A 24,001-nucleotide genomic window follows, 5' to 3' on the forward strand; every position below is an offset into this window, starting at 1 on the left:
CGCCTAACATGGCTGGTCAAACACACACACACACACACCTAAGTGCACTGACTCCACTCCCCCTCCTTGCCCCTACCATGGACCAGCCCTACCCCTCATTGCTGGCTGAGCCAGCAACTGAAAAATAAATCGATAATAAACTATTGTTTTATTTTTTCAGCTGCTGGCTTAGCCGGGGGAGTGGCGGTCCTTTGCCATTGCGAAAGAGCCGCCCCTGAATGTCACATAAAACGTCAGAGACTACAACATACTGCAATAGTTAAATTGTTAGCTTGACACCCTAACCTTCTCACTTTGCTTCATCATAATCTATGCATAGATTCCTTATTTAACTTAGTATGACACCCTTCAAATCCTCACTCAGCTATGTTCTTGCTCACTTATGAGAGAAAGCCCAAAGATTGTATCTTATCAATCACAACAGCAATTGGGAATGGTTGTAACACAAGAGTCCTTTCAACCAGTAAACCGTGCATTAGGACCATTCGGATTAGCTGCTGCCATCCAATCAGAACAACCAATTCTAAAGCTACCCTGAATTACGTGGGACAGTCAGATCTGCATGATCTTACTGTGTGTCACAAAATATCACCTCTGCTCACATGGTCTCCCAGAGAGGAGGCGACAGGATATCATATGGTGGGAAATAACATGAGCTCGAAAATCCTGTGCAGTTTAGCTTCCCAGCTCATGTTTGGAGAGTGCACTGCTGATGTTCATAGTTTTTTGCAAACTTTTCAGGACATTACCATAAGCTTCAGAAGCTTTTGTTTTTGGAGGAGGGATGTCAGAGTCAGTTCTCATGGCAAAGGCCTGGCTCCTTTTCATGATCCTGCGCCCTCATGCCTCTTAAAAGCAATTGTCTTATGGCCCTCCTCTGCACAGACCCATCCCCTTTAGGCCACCGCCCCGTTCACGTGGTGAAGTGCATCTAAAAGTTGGCAGACCTGGCCAGTTATTTTGAAGCAGTCAATGGATCACTGCAAGAATGCAGCATATAATTCATCCGTGTTATAGTCCACTGCAGGCAGAATGCGGATTATGCAAACATGGATAATTTTCACTTTATTCACATTTGCATACCATGGCTAAGAAAAATAATTATCCACCCAGAATTCATTAGGTTATTACAGCGCATAAAAAACAGTGCCTGTAGTGACCTGGAGTGAGCCCCTCACTCTGGGAACATTATATTTTCATTTCAAATATAATTTATTCCTCCTAGTTTAAAAATATTCTAACGTGAATGCGTCCTCTGTGTTTTCAGCAGTTGCTCAAGTTAAAGTACTAAAGATAGCCTGCGCCACACTGGTGTCTCCCAGTCAGTGATTCCCTTCAATTTCGGAGTTTTCCTCCCTAGTTCAATCCACACTGTCTAGCATCCTTGTGTTTTTTCCCCCGACAGTTGCAGACGTAAAAAAGCTCTGTGTAATCACAGAAGCTTTTTTTTTTTTTTTTTTTTTTAGATCAAATGTGCCATTAGTGGCGTAGCACAAAGGGTACACCCCACATATATTGTTAAGAGGTACCCAGGGACACCCGCACCACACTTTTACTGGGGCTTCCAACTGAATGTATTTGTGCTGGGCATGTGCGGCAGAGGTTGCAGGGTCCTGCTTGTACGTAGCAATGAAGGTCCATGCTGGTCATGGGAAGTGCGCAGTTATGCACTGTAAATAAAAGCCGTCGCTCCCCTTCCTCCCCGTCGAAGAGAGACAGCCTGTGTTGTGTGAGAGGGAGCTGAAACAGCCGTCCCTTTATTTCGATTTTTGCATTTCACGTGCCCCCGGGGAGCCGTGATTCATGACAGTGTAGGAAGCCCAGTCAATGAAAGCTGCTGTGTGCGCAGAGATAGTGGAGTGACGAGTGACCTCGCAGCCCTGCTGAGCCCCCGAAGGAATGCAGGACACCGCGCGCCACGGCACACAGGGTTTTCACTCATGCCTGGCACGAGCTAAACCGTAGAACTGCTTCTTGGATATGCACCTTCGAAAACACCGCTGAGCTGCTGAGCTGCAAGGGATTTGTTTATCCTGAATGAACATGCTTCCACGTATGCTCTGCGAAGGCACAAAGACACAGAACCATTGGTATGCGGCAGTGGGGTTCAAATTAGATTTCAAAATTGACTAAATTATGGAACTAGAAAAGACAATGTTGTGCCTTATTGCATAAAGGCGGGCCTACGAACAAATTAATAGGGAGAGCCGAGACAATGGTCTGGCTTGGCTCTAAGAGCCCGAGCCGAGCCAAGGAGTGTTTTGGACGCGAGTCACGCAACAAACAACATGTACAACAAGCATTTACAATGCAACGGGTCTCGCGTTTGCTCATGTTAGAGCTGATCGCGTTGTAAACTCCTAACCCGACTTTTCACCTATCGGGCAAAAGTGCATTTATGTACATAACCCGAAAAAGTGAAATCAAGTATGGAAAGCGCTCGACTTCTGCCAAGCGAGATCGGGCTGTAAATTAGAGGAAAAAAAAGTCCACGAGCCCGATGGAAAACAGCGAACATCACATGTTTTCTGTACTCGGTCGCTGCGCTGGAGGAGGGCTAGCCACCGGAAAAGGCATGACATATGCGTACCTTCGACTAATGAAAGCAAGCAGATTTTATTAGGCAAGCCCACGAACCAATAAAAAACCCTGACGTGAAGTTGACAGGGCTCCGAGCCCTTTTCTAAATACAAAAGAGTCTCGCTGCGAAACGCATGCGCACATGCAACGCAGGCTCGACCCTAAAAATTATAGTCTCTCCAGATTTCTAAGTATAATATTTTAAACGCAGAAACATTTCATGTTAGCATATCAGATTATTCCATTTAATTGAGTTATAGTTATTAGCGGATGAGCACCGCCACTCCCTCCCCCACCAACGGCTGGAAGCGCCCAGCCAATCCTGACGCTGCTTCCAGCCAATCCTGACGCTGCTTTGAGCAGCATCAGGATTGGCTGTAGGGCAGGCTGGGAGCCTGTACCTGTGTGCAGCAGAGGAGAGGCGCAGGAGTGGAGGTACATTTTTTTCAATTTTATTTTTTTAATGTTATTAATTATCAAGATAATTAAGGACTGATCTCAGGTTTAATAATTTAACAATGTGCCATTCTGCCCTATAGGGGGATCTCTTTACACTTTTACATCAGATGTTAATGCTTTGTCTTTGATTTTTGGCACATGTGGTTAGAGTGTGGGTGGCAGAAGGAAGCCATGTGTAGACACAGCTTGTTTTTGTCTTTAGGGGTCCAAGAGGATATTAAGTTGAGCCAGAGTCAGGTATCAGGTTGGAGCCTTCAGTGGTTTGCCCACCTCGGTCTGCAACAGTATTTTCACCAGGGCTGTAGCTTGGTCTAGATTAGGGAGGGCGTACTTTAGACTTTCCAACAGCCATGTTGGTTAATATACACTAGATGAGAAGCAGGGCAGGAGGGGGGAATTAAGGAGCAGGAAGAAGGGAGAGGAGTGCTGATTGCCAGGGGGACTTAAAACTCAATATTTTGTAAAACAACCCTTTTAAGACCTTTAAAACAAACACAAGAGTATCCGTGTGTGTTTGCATGTGAATGTAAAAATCCCAAGCGAAATCTGACAAACACCTCACAATACCTGACTTAAAGCACCAGTACCCAGCTATTGACTACATAATTCCTTTATTATGGGGATGTAGCACCCCAAACACCCCTCCTGAAGCTGTGCCCCTCTATTTCACTAGATTGTACTTATAACACACTTCAATACTGTGCAACAGCTTAACTTCATTAGTATCAGTTTAACACCTATATATGTCAATCACCAACAAAGCAGTGAACAGTTAGTTGATAAGGGGTCTACCACTGTACAGCACCATGTGTGATGCAGTTTTTAGTTACTTTTCATCCATCTAAACTGGATACAACATTTTCTGTTAAAATCTGGAAACCATACAGAAGATGGAAGATAATGAGGCAAGTGCAAGAAATTCTTAATTATGCTGAAAACTCTGCAGCTGCAGAACCGCATAATTTCAGTGGCACTGACAATGAATGCAACACACATTGGAGCAGAATACTTGTCATGCATTCCAGTATGTCAGTAGTATCCTGAAGCTACATTCACTCTGTTAGGATGTGACGAACACAGGAAGGAGCTTGCATAGCTGAGGCTAGATTTTTGTGAAATTCTGACTGTGTCCACCTTGGCCTCACACTGTTGATACACTTGTGCTAAACTTTGGGGTCGTCATTTTGCAGGGAAAGTGTGAACCTGCTACAAGAGAAATGAACAGGGCCCCTATTTCCATCAAACACCCTTCGTCAAATGCACCTGTGGTGTTCCTTCAATAATCCTAATCTGTGCAAAAATGCACTAAACTTGTTAGGTCCAGAATAAAACTCATTCTGAGAGGGAAATTTGACCTTCTGACACTTCCCGTGTGTATTATTGGACTTGTTTGAATATTTGGGTCGACATTGAATAATAAATTTGCCACTGCCTTGTGAAGATAGCAGTAATGGCTAAGAAAGAGGCTCCTCCTCTTCCTCTGGTTGAAGTGGTTGTGATGTGGGTTCCTTTGGATTTTTGTGGTTGGTGGTGTGGGACAGATGGGTGAAAATTTGGATTTTGGTGCCTGGTGGTGGTTGTGAGGATGTGAGTATGCATTTTAGTAGTTGTGAGGTTGCAGCTTAATTTAGATTTTGGTGGTGGTTTTTCTGGTTGTTGGTGGAGAGGTTAATATGATACGGTAGCATGCAAATAATACACGTTTACTGTATTATGAAATGCCAGTTTTGAGTCAAGGGACTACTGAAGAGGCTAAGGAAAGGTTTTTTTTGTGTGTACCAAGACACGGCCAGGAGGTACCTTTGGGATGATAGCGTCATTGTCCCAGAGACCCTGTACTTTGAGGAGATTGCCCTTCTGATTTTGCTGCCTGAAATTGTGTTAGTGGTTACTGTTAGAAATTGGGCCTCTAGTTGGCAGAGGTATTCACCCTGTTCGAGTAGAGACCCTGATCCTAGTCAGGGCAAATCAATAACACAACATAAATTATCCTGCAGCTTGGCCCAGAGCAGGCAGGCGAAACTTAGAAGGCAATGTGTAAAGTACTTGTGCAAAACACTCACAATAACATCAGGAGATACACCACAGAAAAAGACTTCACACTGATGTAGAAAAACAAAGCTTGTTTATCTGGTTAATTATAAGTTCAGTACAATACAAATCCAATTTACAAATTGCGACAATATTGGCTTTGCAGACTCAAAGATAAAGCATGGTTGATGAGCAAATATAGAGATCAAAAGGGGATGGTGCCAGGTAATCCTTGGCACACATGTGGGATGTCCTGATGGATTTCCGGTGCTGTCCTGGTTGTGCTGCTCTCGGGGAGCGGTGTGCAGCTAAGCTAGGCAGAGCCATCCAGGTTGTCTGAGAGCAGCGAGCGGCATAGGTAAGCAGGGCCACTCCGGGCAGTTCACATATGGGAGCAGTGAAGTTGACGAATCCGCTTGGGTTGAGTTCGAAAGTAGCGAGTGACAAAGGAAGGCAGGACTGCTCCTGGCAGTTCACAGATGCGAACAGCAAAGTTTGCCAAAAGCTACTCGGGTTGAAATTGAAAGTTGTGAGCGGCACAGGCAACCAGGGAGCGGCGGCTCCTCTGCTAAGGGGAAGGAGCGTTGCCCCACTGCTTTTTGCAGTGGACGAAAGGGAAAAATAAAATGATAACATAACGTTATCAGTATTTTATTTTTCCTCAGGAGCAGGGTCAGGGCAGGACTGGGCTAGAGGAAGGCTATGTGCACATAAGTGCGCATGACGCTTTGGCCGGCCGTGTTGAGCTGGCCAAACAGTCATGTACACTTTGCATTTCTCCACCCGGCTGTACTGAACAGCCGGGAGGAAAAAGTACACAGGGCCCTCCTCCCTGTCTGAGCACCGAAGCAGGGTGCTCAGACCAATCACGATGCTCCTGTCATGCTGTTGACAGCAGGGTTGTGATTGGAGGGAAGTCTGGAAGCCTTGTGCATCCGGGAGTCCGAGGAGGAAGGAGACGGAACCGTCTCTCCCAACATAAAGGTACGTTTTTATGTCCTGGTATTTCATTACCATGAGGCCAGCCTCTCTTAGGCCAGCATTGGGAATTCCTTATAATACATTTAAGCTGTATTTCCTGATCTGAGAGGCCTAGCTGCATCATGCCTAGAACCATTGGAATGGTAATAATAAATCCTCTTTACTGGTAACATTGGATTTATTATTTCTATTTTAGAAATGCCACTTTTAGAAAGTATATGTTCTGCCTTTTGCCTACATGGCACCCTGCTCTGTGGGCTCCCTAGGGCCTTTTTTAGGGGAGACTTACATGTAAGAAAAGGGCAGTTCTGGGCTTGGCAACAGGTATTAGATGCCATGTCAGAGTGGCAGTTATACTGTACACAAAGGCTCTGCATTGGCAGGCCTTAGACATGTTTACAGGGATACCTAAGTGGGTATCACAATTGGTACTGCAGACCCACTGGTAGCATTTAATTTAGAGGCCCTGGGTATATGTTACACCACTTTACAAGGGACCTATGGGTAAATTAAATATGCCAATTGTGAATACACCAGTGTTACCCTGCGAAGCACATGCACCTTAGCACTGTTCAGCAGTGGTAAAGTGCTCAGAGTCCTAAGGCCAACAAAAAGATGCAGCAACAAAATAGACGGTAAAGGCAAAAAGTCTGAGGTAAGACCACCCTTAGGATGCCAGGTCCAACACTATTTGCTTTTTGGTGATTCTTGCCCAATACGGATGCCGCTTCCACAGATACCTTGGGCTCTGTGTAAGTGGGCCTTCTGCATGGTACTAATGGCTGTGTTTAATTTTGACCTTCACTAGTCACCAGCGGGGTGCTTCTAATTCAGGTATTTATCTTTAGGAGCTGTCTAACAACTTGATTCAGGACTCGTTGCAGCCTGTTGATTTTAATGGGTGACCTTGATTGTTACATTGCTGATGCCTTATCACCAGGGCTTTTGTACTGTGTATCTAATGGTTGTTTCTGGCAGTGGAAGGGCATTTTGCTGCATGTTTAAGTGGCAGTTTGTGCCTATAGTCCAAAATATTTTTATGATAGGGAGTGAGGTTATTCCTAAGTTGTGGGTCACCCAACTAGAATCTTCTTATGAACGAGCTTGAACAGTAATGTTTTCTGTTTTGGTTCCATTGATGCAAAAGTAATCAGTTGTGGGGGTTCTGTTTGAAATGACATTGTCACTCATTGCAGCTGTGTGCCTCACTTGCTTTACTTCAGAAAATTGACAACATTCCTGTGGTAAAATCTGCAGCCATTTTGTGGTTTTCTTGGGACTGTACATCTACATTACATGCATATTTCTCACAGTGTCACATGATTTGTATACTTAAAAGCAGTCCACAAGTGTGGAAAATAAAATATTCTTTTTAAATGCAATCTGCTTCAACCAAAAAAAAAATCACGTCACTCTGATAGGAATGACAACGGCAAGGACAATATTAAGATTCAGAAATGCGCTGCATATTGAATGAAACTTTTCTTTCTGAGACCCCTCCCTTGCCTTCATTGAGTGAGTCTGTGGCAGAGTCAACTCATGTAATACAAAGTTGAGATAATGGCAATGCTGTCATCTACTTGACTGAAGTATGGATTCATTAGTGCAGGCAGTTGGTTATAAAATCGAAGCTCAGTTAAATTAAGATGACATATTTTGATGATACATTAGGTTAAAGACTTTTTTGTATTAGGAGTTCTGCCATTGATAAGATTTTGCAGCGCTATAGGAGAATGAGCCCACCACATCTCAGTTTCAAGGATTCTATCATTGACAGTAGCCTAACTTGGGGAAGAGAGAGGATCATTACTGACCACAGTTACCAGGCATATGGGTGTGAAAAAAGCTGCTTTGTTGGAAACCGGTGCACTTACATTAAAAATCCTTGTCCTTTGCCTTACAAAACTACTGGCCTCATGATACAACAATTGAACTTTATAACTCACCCACCTCCCCTACCCTTCCCACCTCCATGACCTTGTAATCCTGTATTTCTTTTGATTGTTTGGACTGCTTACTATCCTCTAACTGTCTTCTATTTTATCATGACCCTGAACCTGTAACTAATATAAATTATGAACGAACATTTAACTTTCTTGCTCGTCCATGTATACTGTTCTCATCCCGTACCCAATTAACCTGGACAGCCAGTTTCAACAACCCTAAATGTCAGAGGACTATGGCAATTTGCCATGCCCCCACCACACAGAAAAAGGACTCTCTAAATTTTCTGTCCCCCCGCCCGCTAAACAATGTTCAATAGTTGCTTCAAACTGTCTCTCAGCTGGAAGAGATAAAGCTCCATGCCCATTAAGGACAAGTGCCCCCATCCCCTCTAAAAAAAAATCCTCGAAACATAGATCTGTATGCTCCAAAGCTGTAATCCCTCTACCCCCACATAAAGTTCTCATTTCCTTATTGATATTCCTTTTGGTCACCCTAGGCTTCTGAGCTCCCTGCCATACCCTCTGCAGAACAAATGCTGTCCAGATGATATGGAAGCCAGCTCACTGCCTCTGAATCACCTATAGGTCCTTTTTCATAGCTTTGATTACCCCAAGCCCCTTTTCCACAACAAGATAATTTCCCCCCAAAATGGATTAGCAAGATGTCCAGGCACTGGCCCCTCACCATACATCTATTCAAGCAGGGCAACAACTCCTTTCACTTTCATCGCATCCCCCCTCCTTTCCCCTCCCAGCGCACCCTCTATTGTTGAAGATCCAGGCCCAAATTCCTCCTGTGGCTGCTTTCTCTTGCCTGTCTCTGCGCCCCTTTGACAAAAAAGTGGCCTACCAACCAGATTGACAGGCTGTTAAACTCTGGACCCAGCACCGTACCTGGAAGACACCAATAACAAGTCAGAGACTACTTCCGCGCACATTCCCTGACTCCGGGCGCACATATTGCCAGTAGCAGTCTGACCTCCAGTTACCTACAAGAACACTATCGTTCCTACTCTAACTCCAACCACCCGCCTTCGTGGCCATCTCTATTCTAAATGAACAAGTACCAAATGACTACGCTTCTACCCCCAAGCTCTTCGGTACCTTGCGCAGAATTGCCAGCAGTTGGAATGCTGTAGCCAGCTTTCCATCCATATGTCTAAAAATCGGGCCCGCCGGGCACCTGCACTGTTTCTGCAGAAACTGACCCCATCTTAACGAGCAGAGTGCTGCCAAATGGGTACCTGGGCAAGCATGTCCACTTTCCTTCCTTCTTTGGTCCGTTTTGGATCCTTGCAGACATGTCTGCATGCCACCTTGGCTCAATTGCACCTCCTCCCATCCTAATACCAGTTTCCCCCTACTTCCCAACAGCTCTGATACTCTGCAAGTCCCAAAAACATGCAGGACATTAGTGCGCTGAACAGGATAGTCTCCTCCCACTACTGCATATCGTTGGGAGGGATATGATAATTTGCTTCAGTAAATCAGCTGTAATTGAACTCCTCACCACCCCCCTTCCCGATTCTCTGGCCCACCCTTCCAACTGTCTCCTGCCCAGCTCTCCCACTGATGGGGCATATCGCCACACCATCTTCTCCATAAATGCTATTTCTGCTAGCTTTCCCGAAATCGTAACCCTTAACTGTCCCCTCTCTATCAGTCCCAGGATTAATTGTACTGCGTCCTCCACACTTTCCCATTCTTCGAGACGTTTCTGTGTCCCATGTGACAGCAACTCCTGCCAAGTCTGCCTGTAAGCCTTGTGCATGGGAACTGCTAACGAGTTCACCACCAACTGAATGAACCTCTGTCTCCTACAGTCCATAGCTGCAGCAGCATCTTTGTCTTGGAAGATTCCACTCGTGTGGCCAGTGCATGGGACCACTCCCTCTATTAACGAGACAAAGCATCCGCAATGTCATTGTTCACTCCCAGAACATGTCTCGCCCTGAATGCTATTTCATTGCTAAGCGCCCAGAATGAATACCCTTAGCTACTGGAGCACTTGAGGGTCCCTGACCAACTGCCTGTTGACTACCTGCACTACTGCTAGGTTGTCCACCCTGAACACAACCTTCTTATGTGCCAGCTGGTCTCCCCCAAACAGAAACTACCAACACTAAATCGAAGAACTCCAGGAAAGCGATGCTCTTTTCACCCTACTTCCACTTTTAGGACCACTCTTCGTGCACCACTTGCCTTGCCAGTAGATGCCAAAACCTTCCCAATGGCTGCATCTGAAAATATCTGTGCATCCCAGTCCAGTTCCTGCCATGCCTGCAAGGGTATTCCATTGAATGACTCAAAGAAGACGCCCCACATGCGTTTGTTAAATGGAGATGGTGACGGGGGAGTCCTTCCCCTGACAATGCCAAGCCAAACCTAGGCATCTACAAAATGTTCCACCGGCCCGCACCACTCTGCAGGCAAAGTTCAGGTGTTCCAGTAGTACACAATACCCAGGAAAGTCAACACTGTCCTCGGCCCTGCCTTCTTTTCCAGGACCAATGGGATGCCTAGCTCCCCCATAATGACCTGGAATCTGTTCAACAAATTGACATTGGTCCTTGGCCGCTGCTCCCACCAGGAAGAAACCAACCAAGTAATGTCTAATGTACCCATGACCTGTCTGCCTAGTGAAACCCATTGTAGGAATGTGCTGAAGCATTCAAAGAGAGCACACTAGATGGAGCATCCCATTGATAGTGCCTAGATGATCAAAGTGATCAGGGTGTAACGGCAGCAACTGAAAATCAGATTTTATATCACTTTTCACCATGAGCCCCTGCCCCTCCCCCACCCCTCTGCCCCTTGTCTGACTTACTCTACTAGGGCCAGGGCCATGTCCACCGAAGTGTAAAGACACTGCTGCTCACTCTTCAGGGATAAAGTCACTGACTGAATTACCTTCCAGCCATGAAAGGTGCTGAATTAGCCGAAACTGAACTTCCTCCTTCTTTGGCACCACACTGATGAGTGTGACTATCAGGTTCTGCATGGGCCAACCCTTAAAAGGGCCTGCAATGTGATCTTCTCATCTCATTTTCCAACTTGTCCCTCACCACTTGTTAGTGTCCCCCCACAGATTTAAGATTTTCTGCCCAGTGGCGCTGCCTCAGACCTGTGTACCCCACCCGGAAACCCCAGGTAAACCCCTCCAGCAAAAGCTCTGCTTCCTCCTTGTAATCATATTGGGCCAACCAGAATTGGTGCCTCTCCAGGTTAACTGGAGTAGGAGCCTTTCCCGCCAGGGCCGTGTGCTCCTCTACCCCCCCACCAAAAAGAAATTTGGTTCCCAATTGTTCTGCTGACTACCCCCCCCCTCCACCTTGCTGTGTCTGTACCTGGGGCCCTGTCCCCCGGCTGCATTACCATAGCAGTTAACAAGGCATTTCTTGCCCGCACACATAGAACATATGTGCCTAAACGTTCAAAACTTGCATGTGTAGAGACCCCTGTTGAAATCCAAGCATGTCTCGAGCTGATTGGTCCCTGCCCCCTGCGCTCCCGACTGTCCTTTACCTGCGGATCCCACCTCAACCGGCCCCCGCCACCCCTGGGTGGGATGGCCATGAAAGGGCTTGTAAACTATAGGTATCTCACTGGCCGAGAAGACAGTCTTCCCAAATTTCGTTGGCCCCATAGTATGCTGCCACAGGTCAGAGTCAATTTCCCCCACTGCATCTCTGGGTCTAGCGCCATGTGGGCCCAAAATTCCTTATCATATTGGACCCAAGCATATCCCCTGTAGTTTCTGCTCTCTCCTGATTATGTCCTTGTACTTGAAGAGTGCCACTGACCTCTCAAGGGACTTCTCTCAATATACACTCATGGAGATAAGGAATGCTGCCATCCAATTTTTAATAGTCAACGGCACTCTTGGCCCCTTGGCCAACTTGTACTCCTCCTTTTTAAATCCTTCTTTTGACCTTAATTCCCTCTGCAGCAACCTCAACATCTCCACGTACTCGCCCTTCCAGAACTTTTCTTTAGTGGCTGGCATGAGATGTGCCCCCAGCGGCTTATCTTTACCCATGTATGGGAGCTTGTTCTGCTTTAATTCCTTACGTTCTTTCGCCTCTGCCTTGGCACCCCCAGCTGTCTCTATGGAAGCCTTTTCCCCTATGTATCCTTCAAGCCCACCTGATTCCTGCCATGCTGCCTTTGTATCCCCCATGACCTTACCTGCTTCATCGCTCCCTGCGGACTTGCTGCTCCTCGCACTTGGTACAGACACCGAGGCTCCTGCGGGACAGACACCTGCATCCAGAATGCATACCTCTTTTCTTAAGAGGGCCTCCCCACAGCTATTCGGCTGTCTGGCATCCACTGCTACTGATACCATATTATTGTTACGCACTGCCAACTCACCTGGTGCCAAGGTCGGTGGCCGCTCTGGTGCCTTTCGCCTAGCTGACTGTGTGCTGCGGTGCGCTCCATGCTCCCCAATGCCGCTCTGCCACCTGCAACGACTTAGGAACAGATTGATGAGCCCTCTAAAAGGAGGATCCTGCCCTGGCCCCATCTGCTGCCGGTACCACATACTCCACCTGTCGCAACTCCTCTGTGCAGTGCAGAGGGCACCCTGTCTGCCAGTCCTCGACCCTAGGCCGTCACTGTTCCGATGCCTTTACGCTGGTGGGAGCTCTGTCCTGTCCATCTCGTGGCACAGCAGAGGCTTCCTTAACAGTCTCTTTCCAGGTGCGCGCAGTCCATCCAGATGCGATCCGGCTGCCCGCCCTGGGCCCTGCCTTCACTTCCTCCCGGGGTTGCCAAGATGGACTAAGTTCACCCAAGTCTGTCACCTCTCAGTGTAAGTCCACTAGAAAATGAGAAAACAGGTCTGGTGTGCTGGGTAACCCCCCCCCCGGTCACTAGTGGCTCCACTCCCTTAACTCCCCCCCTGTCCTGCCCCACCTTGTCTCCCTACAGGTCGATAAACAGGCCTGGGCCCGCCACACCCTCCACTTATCCCCTCTTCCCCATTACTTGGCCCGACCGCTTGTGCCTGCTTGCCTTTTACTCTCTTGGGTTGATGACTGTCCAGGTCTGCCCTTCAGAAAGCGCAACGGGAGTTGCTTCCCACTCCTGCAGCTCCTCCTCCTCATTCTCCCATTCATTGCTACACTCTTAACAGAGCTGGGCCCTGGGGCTCTCCCACCTCCTCCAGGCAGTGGCCTTCACCTCCTGGAGCCGCACCGCTCTGTGACCACCCCCCCACACGTTTAACACCCCTGTCTCCTCAGGCCTGCATTCCTCCCGGTGCATTCCTGTTTGTGGCCCCCAACACTGGCAAGTGCGCGGGCCCTTGCTGCTCACTGCTCCCCTGTAGCTCTGTCAAAATTGAATCATCATCCTCCTCCCTCCCCCAGTTAAATGTCCTCTCGTTTTGGGCCTCCCGCCATTCCCTCCTCTGCCCCCTGTTCATTCAATAGAATTGAGGCTCCCCCCACCTCTTCCGCGTCCCTCCCTGACTGCTTCTCTAGCGTTGGAAGCAGCCCCCTCTCCTCCCTGACGTGTTGCTAGGCCCAGCACCTCCCCCAACCTGTCTCCATGTCATGCCGCTCGGCCTACGCGGCCCAAAGCGCCTGTGTGGCTCTGACTCCTGCAGACCCCGTTCCCCTCCTGGCATGCGATGTACTTTTGCCGGCATGATTTTCCCATCATCTGTGGGAAGACATGGCTGTAACCGCACACCCCATGGCTTGCTCCTCCCTACTGGGGCCGCTCTCTGAACGCAGTAGCAGCCCCACCCACTCACCTCGGTGCCACTGAAATTGTTTTCCAAGGGGGTGAGCAGGCTAACACGCCTGCCGCCACCCCCTCTGATGCCCTGCGCGAGGGCCGCGCACCAGCCAGGACCTCTTTCCCTATAAGGTCCAGGCAGTCCCCTTCCTTCAGCAGGCTCACCGACTGCTCTATCTTCAGCACCGCTGTTGCCATGCTGTCTCCTTCGACAGCAGGGAAGTGAAATGCACTTGCAAACGCCGCACCATTGATGTAGCTAATCCCTGCTCTGTAATGCTGCGATTTACACTGTAAAATGCACACAACGCCAAGCTACTACGGGAAAAAGACTTAACACTATCCCAGCCACCGTGACACCAACAAAATAGTGACAATGGGCCCTCTAAATACCCATGCGCTACAAAGTTGCCCAAATACAGCCACCATAGCTCAGAGCAGTCCCATTCTTCCACTTCTTCAAACCTCTTGGGGGAGTGGGTTGGGGAGAGACCTTTCAGTGGTTAGCTGCGAATGTATGTCTGAACAACGCATGCTAAAACAATGCATGCCTGAACAACGAAGTCGGAACAACGACCGCGTTGTTACCACTAATGCCTTAACAACGATTTTTAATTGTAAAGGCATTCCTGGTAAAGGCATTAGTGAACGGCATGCATGGTTCCAGCATGCGTCCCCCATGGCCCTCCACCCATAAAAATTACCGCAACCCCCCCACCCCTAAAACCACCCCAACCCCCACCTTGCCCCTAAAATGACTGCGATCCCCAACCTGCCCCTAAAACCACCCCAACCCCACCACCCGGTCCCTAAGACCTAAACTACCCCAACCCCCACCCTTAAAATTAACCCGACCACCCCACCCCTGAAACCACCCCAACACCCCGCCCCTAAAACTACCCCGAGCCCCCCACCCGCCCCTAAAACCACCCCAACCCCCCACCCGCCCCTAAAATTACCTGACCCCCCCACCCGCCCCTAAAACCACCCCAACCCCCACCCCTAAAATTACCACAACCCCTCACCCCGCCCCTAAAACCACCCCTAAAACCTAAACCACCCCGACCCCGCACCCCCAAATACTAAAAATATCCAACCCCCCACCCGCCCCTAAAATTACCCGACCCCCCCACCCCGCCCCTAAAACCACCCCAACCCCCACCCCTAAAATTACCACAACCCCTCACCCCCCCTAAAACCACCCCTAAAACCTAAACCACCCCGACCCTGCACCACCAAATACTAAAAATACCCAACCTCCCAGCCTGCTCCTAAAACTAAAAATACCTTGCCGCACACCCCTAAAACTAAAAATGCCCCGACCCCCCACCCCTAAACCACCCGACCCCCCCTCCCTGCCCCTAAACCACCCCGACCCCCACCCCTAAAACTAAAAATACCTCGACCCCCCCCACCCTGCCCCTAAAACTAAAAGTACCCCTCCCCCAAACCTAAACCTCCCCGACCCCCACCCCTAAAACTAGAAATATCTTGAACCCCCACCCTTAAAACTAAAAATACCCCACCCCACTCCTAAACCGCCCGACGCCCCTTCCCTAAAACTAAAAATACCTCAGCCCCTAAAACTAAAAATACCCGACCCCTCTTCCCCTGCCCCTAAACCTAAACCGCTCCTAAAACTAAAAATAACCTGACCCCCCTCCCCTAACCACCCTGACCCCCAACCCCACCCCAAAAACTAAAAATACCCCGACCCCCCGCCCCTAACCACCCTGACCCCCCACCCCGCCCCTGAAACTAAAAATACCCCGACCCCCCCACCCCTAAAACAGCCCCACTTACCTGACTGATCACGTCGTCCTCTTCAGCCGACTCCCTTCTGTGCCTTCTTAAACCAACAAAATAGTGACAACGGTAGTAAAATGGCTGTCTAAATACCCCTGGGCTACTAAGTAGCCCAAATATAGCCCACATAGCTCAGAGCAGTGCTCCACTTCCCCAAGCCACCCATGGAGCCTTGGGGAGAGACCCCCAAGTGGTTGGCTCCTCCCAAGTCCCTCTTGTTATAGTTTTGCATTGCCAGTGTTCCGTGTGTGGTCAATATGCTGCTTTCAGCTGGATATTATGTTTTATGGTATCAGGATTTTGATATTATGGTATAGGTATTAGGATATTATGTTCTGGTGCTTGTTGGTTAGGTGTACAGGAATGCCAGGGGTGCTCAGATGGCCCCATGTCACCAGGACACCACATTTCTATTCCTGGACTTTGCTATTACCATTCCCAAGTTGCTGAGAATAGTCACTCCTGTTCTGTCGCGCACTTCTCAGTAAACGGCGAAAATGCATAAACCTGATTTGACTAACTACGTCGTACTTTGTCGCAGATACGGAGCTCCAGCTGAGACGCGATGTCATATTCTGCCAGTCCCTCGTGGCCGCCATTTGCACCTTCTCGAAGCAGTTAATGGCGGCGCTGAATTACCGCTACAACAATAACGGCGAGTATGAGGAGAGCAGCCGGGATGCCAGCAGGAAGTGGCTGGAGCAGATATCCGCCACTGGAGTCTTGCTTAACTACCAGTCGCTCTTATCGCCCAGCGTGGTAAGAACAATAGTGCAAGTCTCAATTTCTTTTTACAGTTGACGGCAGTAATTGATAATATTTGCACGCGCAAACCTTTTCTGGGCCATAAAGTATAGCACAATAACTAAAAAAAAACATTCCTATAATCAATCAATCAAAAAACGTCCCTGTTTTTTCTCATATGAAAGGTTTAACTTTTTAAGGTTAGGCTGAAATTCCTAATTTTAGATGGCTGGATTTGTGCAACACCGTTGTTAAATGTGTTGCAAGTCTTTTACCAGCTATATAGTATGCATATCGCCATTTGTGGTACACACGGATTAAACATTGCTATAAAACACTAAGAGTTGCTGGTAACATGCCATTTCTAAATGTGGAAACCGCACGTAAACATTGACCCTTTTAGTTATTCTTTATATAAAGCTAAGTTAGTGGTAATAACACAAAATACTTGGCGAAGTAATGCTAATACGATATTGTGGTATTAGCTACAGAAAAACGCCAAAACCCAAAATGAAGCTCTGAGTGTTCTCCAAATTAGCAACTTGGTCAGATGATTACATATTCTAAATAAAGATGAGATTTTATGTAATGGAACATAAACATATCATTAGCAGCACTCTAAGCAATTAAGGCAGTTATTCAGAATGCATCCTTTTTTATTTAATTATAGTTATTTGCATGATGTCTTTCCCTGGAGGAGACTTCAAACTGATCTGTTGCCTTTTTAATTGTAGTGGTCAGTCATAAACCGTATTTAGTGGGAGAAGCTTTCTCTGATTTGTATATGTGCAGCATGCGGAATAGTGTGGAGGAAAGATTTTGGAAATAGTTTTCTGTTATTTTTTTGGTTTGTATATGTTGCTCTTGTGCTCCCTGCTGGCGAAATATGGACTTTGCCTCTCAAAATGTTATGCTTTTGGTGACTGTTATAATTCAGTGTGTTTTACTTAAACTTATTTTCTGCTGTAGTTTTGCTCACCACACATGAAGGTCTTGAATTTAATGAACAAAGCCAATTATTTTCCTTCATATGCTCTTATTAGTCGAGTCACAGACATACAGATGCAGTCATATCACATCTGGAAAGCCTGGTGCCATGGGGGTTGGTAATTTATTGGGCGTGGTAATACCACATTGCTCTGAAAGTCCATCTGTGGAATGCACAACACCTGAGGCAATCTGTGTTGGCAGTAAGTCCTGCACGTTTTCCCTTCACAGTGGGCCATTTTGCCACACGCATTCGTCAAGGTGAGGCAAAATTTGCAAGTTCCTGCATTACTTCTTACTGGAAGAATTGGCGTTATCAATTACGTCACAATGAGATCGATAGAATGCACTTGATAACAAACTCCGTTTTTTGCCAGATACTTAAAACTGTATTTTATTGCTGTTCTTAACCACTTCGCTGCCAGGCCTTTTCCCCCTCCTGTGCCAGGCCTTTTTTTGCCTATTTGGGGCAGTTCGCGCTTAGGCCCGCATAACTTTTTGTCCACATAAGCTAACCTAGCCAAATTTGCGTCCTTTTTTTCCAACATCCTAGGGATTCTGGAGGTACCCAGACTTTGTGGGTTCCCCTGAAAGAGGCCAAGAAATTGGCCAAAATACAGGGAAAATTTTGTTGTTTTCAAAAAAATTGGAAAAAGTGGCTGCAGAAGAAGGCTTGTGGTTTTTCCCCTGAAAATGGCATCAACAAAGGGTTTGCGGTGCTAAACTCAGCAGCTTCCCAGCTTTCAGGAACAGGCAGACTTGAATCAGAAAACCCAATTTTTCAACACAATTTTGGCATTTTTCTGGGACATACCCCATTTTTGCAATTTTTTGTGCTTTCAGCCTCCTTCCAGTCAGTGACAGAAATGGGCATGAAACCAATGCTGGATCCCAGAAACCTAAACATTTCTGAAACCTAGACAAAATTCTGAATTCAGCAAGGGGTCATTTGTGTAGATCCTACAAGGGTTTCCTACAGAAAATAACAACTGAAAAAGAAAAATATTGAAATTTAGGTGAAAAAAACATAAATGTTTCTCTACGTTTTACTCTGTAACATTTCCCTGCAATGTCAGATTATCGAAAGCAATATACCGTTACGTCTGCTGGACTCCTCTGGTTGCGGAACCCAGAGCCAATAAATGAGCTGCACCCTGACGTGCGTTTTCATTCTATAACGGGTATACAGCCATTCATTTGCTGAAATATAAAGAGTAAAAAATTGCTATCAAGAAAACCTTTGTATTTCCAAAAAGGGCACAAGATAAGGTGTTGAGGAGCAGTGATTATTTGCACATCTCTGAATTCCGGGGTGACCATCCTAGCATGTGAATTACAGGGCTTTTCTCAAATAGATGTCTTTTTTACACACTCTCCTATATTTGGAAGGAAAAAATGTAGAGAAGGACAAGGGGCAATAACACTTGTTTTGCTAATCTATGTTCCCCCAAGTCTCCCGATAAAAATGATACCTCACTTGTGTGGGTAGGCCTAGCGCCCGCGACAGGAAACGCCCCAAAGCGCAACGTGGACACATCCAAATTTTTGGAAGACAACAGAGGTGTTTTTTGAGAAGTGCCTACCTGTAGATTTTGGCCTCTAGCTCAGCCGGCACCTAGGGAAACCTACCAAACCTGTGCATTTCTGAAAACTAGAGACCTAGGGGAATCCAAGGAGGGGTGACTTGCGGGGCTCGGACCAGGTTCTGTTACCCAGAATCCTTTGCAAACCTCAAAATTTGGCTAAAAAAAACACATGTTCCTCACATTTCTGTGGCAGAAAGATCTGGAATCTGAGAGGAGCCACAAATTTCCTTTCACCCAGCGTTCCCCCAAGTCTCCCGATAAAAATTATACCTCACTTGTGTGGGTAGGCCTAGAGCCCGCAACAGGAAACGCCCCAAAGCGCAACGTGGACACATCCAAATTTTTGGAAGACAACAGAGGTGATTTTTGCGAAGTGCCTACCTGTAGATTTTGGCCTCTAGCTCAGCCGGCACCTAGGGAAACCTACCAAACCTGTGCATTTCTGAAAACTAGAGACCTAGGGGAATCCAAGGAGGGGTGACTTGCGGGGCTCGGACCAGGTTCTGTTACCCAGAATCCTTTGCAAACCTCAAAATTTGGCTAAAAAAACACATGTTCCTCACATTTCTGTGTCTGAAAGTTCTGGAATCTGAGAGGAGCCACAAATTTCCTTCCACCCAGCGTTGCCCCAAGTCTCCCGATAAAAATGATACCTCACTTGTGTGGGTAGGCCTAGTGCCGGCGACAGGAAACACCCCAAAGCGCAACGTGGACACATCCTAAATTTTGGAAAAAAACAGAGGTGTTTTTTGCGAAGTGCCTACCTGTAGATTTTGGCCTCTAGCTCAGCCGGCACCTAGGGAAACCTACCAAACCTGTGCATTTCTGAAAACTAGAGACCTAGGGGAATCCAAGGAGGGGTGACTTGCGGGGCTCGGACCAGGTTCTGTTACCCAGAATCCTTTGCAAACCTCAAAATTTGGCTAATAAAACACATGTTCCTCCCATTTCTGTGGCAGAAAGTTCTGGAATCTGAGAGGAGCTACAAATTTCCTTCCACCCAGCGTTCCCCCAAGTCTCCCCATAAAAATGATACCTCACTTGTGTGGGTAGGCCTAGCGCCCGCGACAGGAAATGGCCCAAAACACAACCTGGACACATCACATTTTTTCATAGAAAACAGGGCCTACCTGTGGATTTTGGCCTCTAGCTCAGCCGGCACCTGGGGAAACCTAGCAAACCAGCGCATTTTTGAAAACTAGAAACCCAGGGGAATCCAAGATGGGGTGAATTATGGGGCTCTGACCAGGTTCTGTTACCCAGAATCCTTTGCAAACCTCAAATTTTGGCTAAAAAAACATGTTTTCCTCACATTTCAGTGACAGAAAGTTCTGGAATCTGAGAGGAGCCACAAATTTCCTTCCACCTAGCGTTCCCCCAAGTCTCCCGATAAAAATGATACCTCACTGGTGTGGGTAGGCCTAGTGCCGGCGACAGGAAACACCCCAAAGCGCAACGTGGACACATCCTAAATTTTGGAAAAAAACAGAGGTGTTTTTTGCGAAGTGCCTACCTGTAGATTTTGGCCTCTAGCTCAGCCGGCACCTAGGGAAACCTACCAAACCTGTGCATTTCTGAAAACTAGAGACCTAGGGGAATCCAAGGAGGGGTGACTTGCGGGGCTCGGACCAGGTTCTGTTACCCAGAATCCTTTGCAAACCTCAAATTTTGGCTAAAAAAACATGTTTTCCTCACATTTCAGTGACAGAAAGTTCTGGAATCTGAGAGGAGCCACAAATTTCCTTCCACCTAGCGTTCCCCCAAGTCTCCCGATAAAAATGATACCTCACTGGTGTGGGTAGGCCTAGTGCCGGCGACAGGAAACACCCCAAAGCGCAACGTGGACACATCCTAAATTTTGGAAAAAAACAGAGGTGTTTTTTGCGAAGTGCCTACCTGTAGATTTTGGCCTCTAGCTCAGCCGGCACCTAGGGAAACCTACCAAACCTGTGCATTTCTGAAAACTAGAGACCTAGGGGAATCCAAGGAGGGGTGACTTGCGGGGCTCGGACCAGGTTCTGTTACCCAGAATCCTTTGCAAACCTCAAAATTTGGCTAAAAAAACACATGTTCCTCACATTTCTGTGTCTGAAAGTTCTGGAATCTGAGAGGAGCCACAAATTTCCTTCCACCCAGCGTTGCCCCAAGTCTCCCGATAAAAATGATACCTCACTTGTGTGGGTAGGCCTAGTGCCGGCGACAGGAAACACCCCAAAGCGCAACGTGGACACATCCTAAATTTTGGAAAAAAACAGAGGTGTTTTTTGCGAAGTGCCTACCTGTAGATTTTGGCCTCTAGCTCAGCCGGCACCTAGGGAAACCTACCAAACCTGTGCATTTCTGAAAACTAGAGACCTAGGGGAATCCAAGGAGGGGTGACTTGCGGGGCTCGGACCAGGTTCTGTTACCCAGAATCCTTTGCAAACCTCAAAATTTGGCTAATAAAACACATGTTCCTCCCATTTCTGTGGCAGAAAGTTCTGGAATCTGAGAGGAGCTACAAATTTCCTTCCACCCAGCGTTCCCCCAAGTCTCCCCATAAAAATTATACCTCACTTGTGTGGGTAGGCCTAGCGCCCGCGACAGGAAATGGCCCAAAACACAACCTGGACACATCACATTTTTTCATAGAAAACAGGGCCTACCTGTGGATTTTGGCCTCTAGCTCAGCCGGCACCTGGGGAAACCTAGCAAACCAGCGCATTTTTGAAAACTAGAAACCCAGGGGAATCCAAGATGGGGTGAATTATGGGGCTCTGACCAGGTTCTGTTACCCAGAATCCTTTGCAAACCTCAAATTTTGGCTAAAAAAACACTTTTTCCTCACATTTCAGTGACAGAAAGTTCTGGAATCTGAGAGGAGCCACAAATTTCCTTCCACCTAGCGTTCCCCCAAGTCTCCCGATAAAAATGATACCTCACTGGTGTGGGTAGGCCTAGCGCCCGCGACAGGAAATGGCCCAAAACACAACGTGGACACATCACATTTTTTCATAGAAAACAGTGCCTACCTGTGGATTTTGGCCTCTAGCTCAGCCGGGCCCAGGGGGGGCAGAAATGGCCTAAAATAAATTTGTCCCCCAACCCCCCTGCCCCCCCGGGATCGACCCTTGCCTATGGGGTCGCCCCCCCTTGCGTGACATTGGTGCCAAAAAAAAAATCCCCGGTGCCTAGTGGTTTCTGCCCCCCTTGGGGGCAGATTGACCTACAATCGGCCAATCTGCCCCCAAGGGGGGCAGAAATGGTCTAAATACAATTTGCCCCCCAGGGGAGCGACCCTTGCCTAATGGGTCGCTCCCCATCTCTACAAAAACAAACAAACAAACAAAAAAAAACCACAAAAAAAACAATTTGCCCTGGCGCCTAGAGGTTTCTGCCCCCCCCGGGGGCAGATCGGCCTAATACCAATAGGCCGATCTGCCCCCAGGGGGGGCAGAAATGGCCTAAAATAAATTTGCCCCCCCAACCCCCCCGGGGAGCGACCCTTGCCTGCAAGGTCGCTCCCCTTGCGTGACGGTGCAAAAAAAAGATCCCTGGTGCCTAGTGGTTTCTGCCCCCCTTGGGGGCAGATTGACTTACAATCGGCCAATCTGCCTCCAAGGGGGGCAGAAATGGTCTAAATACAATTTGCCCCCCAGGGGAGCGACCCTTGCCTAATGCGTCGCTCCCCATCTCTAAAAAAAAAAACAAACAAAAAAAAAACACAAGAAAACTATTTGCCCAGGCGCCTAGAGGTTTCTGCCCCCCCTGTGGGCAGATCGGCCTAATACTAATAGGCCGATCTGCCCCCGGGGGGGCAGAAATGGCCTAAAATAAATTTGCCCCCCTCACCCCCCCCCGGGGAGCGACCCTTGCCTACAAGGTCGCTCCCCTTGCGTGACGGCGCAAAAAAAGATCCCTGGTGCCTAGTGGTTTCTGCCCCCCTTGGGGGCAGATTGACCTAAAATCGGCCGATCTGCCCCCAAAGCGGGCAGAAATGGCCTAAATACAATTTGCCCCTCCAGGGGAGCGACCCTTGCCTAAGGGGACGCTCCCCATCTGTAAAACACAGCAACAACAAAAATCCCTGGTGCCTAGTGGTTTCTGCCCCCCGTGGGGGCAGATCGTCCTAATAAAAATAGGCTGATCTGCCCCCATGGGGGGCAGAAATGGCCTAAAATAAATTTGCCCCCCATGGGAACGACCCTTGCCTAAGGGGTCGCTCCCCTTACGTGAAAAACAAACAAACAAAAAAAACTCCCTGGTGTCTAGTGGTTTCTGCCCCCCTTGGGGGCAGATTGGCCTCATAAAAATAAGCCAATCTGCCCCCAAAGGGGGCAGAAATGGCCTAAATATAATTTCCCCCCTATGGGAGCGACCCTTGCCTAAGGGGTCGCATCCCACACCTAAAACACAAAAGAAAACAAATCAAAAAAAAAAAAGTATCCCTGGTGTCTAGAGGTTTCTGCCCCCCCTGGGGGCAGATCGGCCTATTATTAGGCCGATGGGGGCAGAAAAGGCCTTAAAAAAAATGACCCCCTGGGAGCGACCCTTGCCCAAGGGGTCGCTCCCTTCTGTCAATTTCATCTAAAAAAAAAAAAATCCCTGGTGTCTAGTGGGGTTTCAAAAGCCGGATTGCAAGCAATCCGGCTTTTGAAACCCTCGGAGAGACTTCAAAGGGAAGGAAATACATTTCCTTCCCTTTGAAGCCCCTCCGGGCCTCCCCCACGTGATCGAAAGAGAAATGCTGAACATTTCTCTTTCGATCGCGCTGGAAGCTCTGCTGACGTCTCAGGGGGGGTGGGGGGGGTCGGGGGTTGAAGGGGAAGGGATTCCCCTGTCAGCCCTGACCTAGGGGGGTGGGGGGGCGGCCCTCGGGAGGAGCGCTAGCGCTTCTCCCGAGGGAAGCATTCAGGACGTAATGGTTACGTCCATGGCGCCACACGGGCGCTGCCATGGACGTAACCATTACGTCCGTGGCGGGGAAGGGGTTAATCAGTACAATTTATGTATTTATATTGAATAAAACATAGCCCAAAGGTTTCACTTAATCCTTTTTTGAACATTTTACACCCAAAATCAATCCACAATTTTACAAACGTTAAAGCCATGAAGTCAAACTTTTCCATAGATCATATTGTCTTTAAAAACTCC

At 47.8% G+C, this 24,001-nt stretch overlaps 1 protein-coding gene across 2 annotated transcripts in view; it reads left to right on the top strand.

Moving 5' to 3' along the window:
- The window catches only part of PREX1 (phosphatidylinositol-3,4,5-trisphosphate dependent Rac exchange factor 1), a 718,002-nt gene that overhangs the window by 672,574 nt on the left and 21,427 nt on the right, over positions 1-24,001 (top strand). For both annotated transcript variants that reach the window (XM_069243446.1, XM_069243447.1), the window contains exon 33: positions 16,093-16,310. In XM_069243446.1, the coding sequence (XP_069099547.1) occupies positions 16,093-16,310 (218 nt within the window). The remainder of the gene's footprint in view (positions 1-16,092; positions 16,311-24,001) is intronic.

Source organism: Pleurodeles waltl, chromosome 7, assembly GCF_031143425.1.
Source record: "Pleurodeles waltl isolate 20211129_DDA chromosome 7, aPleWal1.hap1.20221129, whole genome shotgun sequence".
Taxonomy (NCBI): Eukaryota; Metazoa; Chordata; class Amphibia; order Caudata; family Salamandridae; genus Pleurodeles; species Pleurodeles waltl.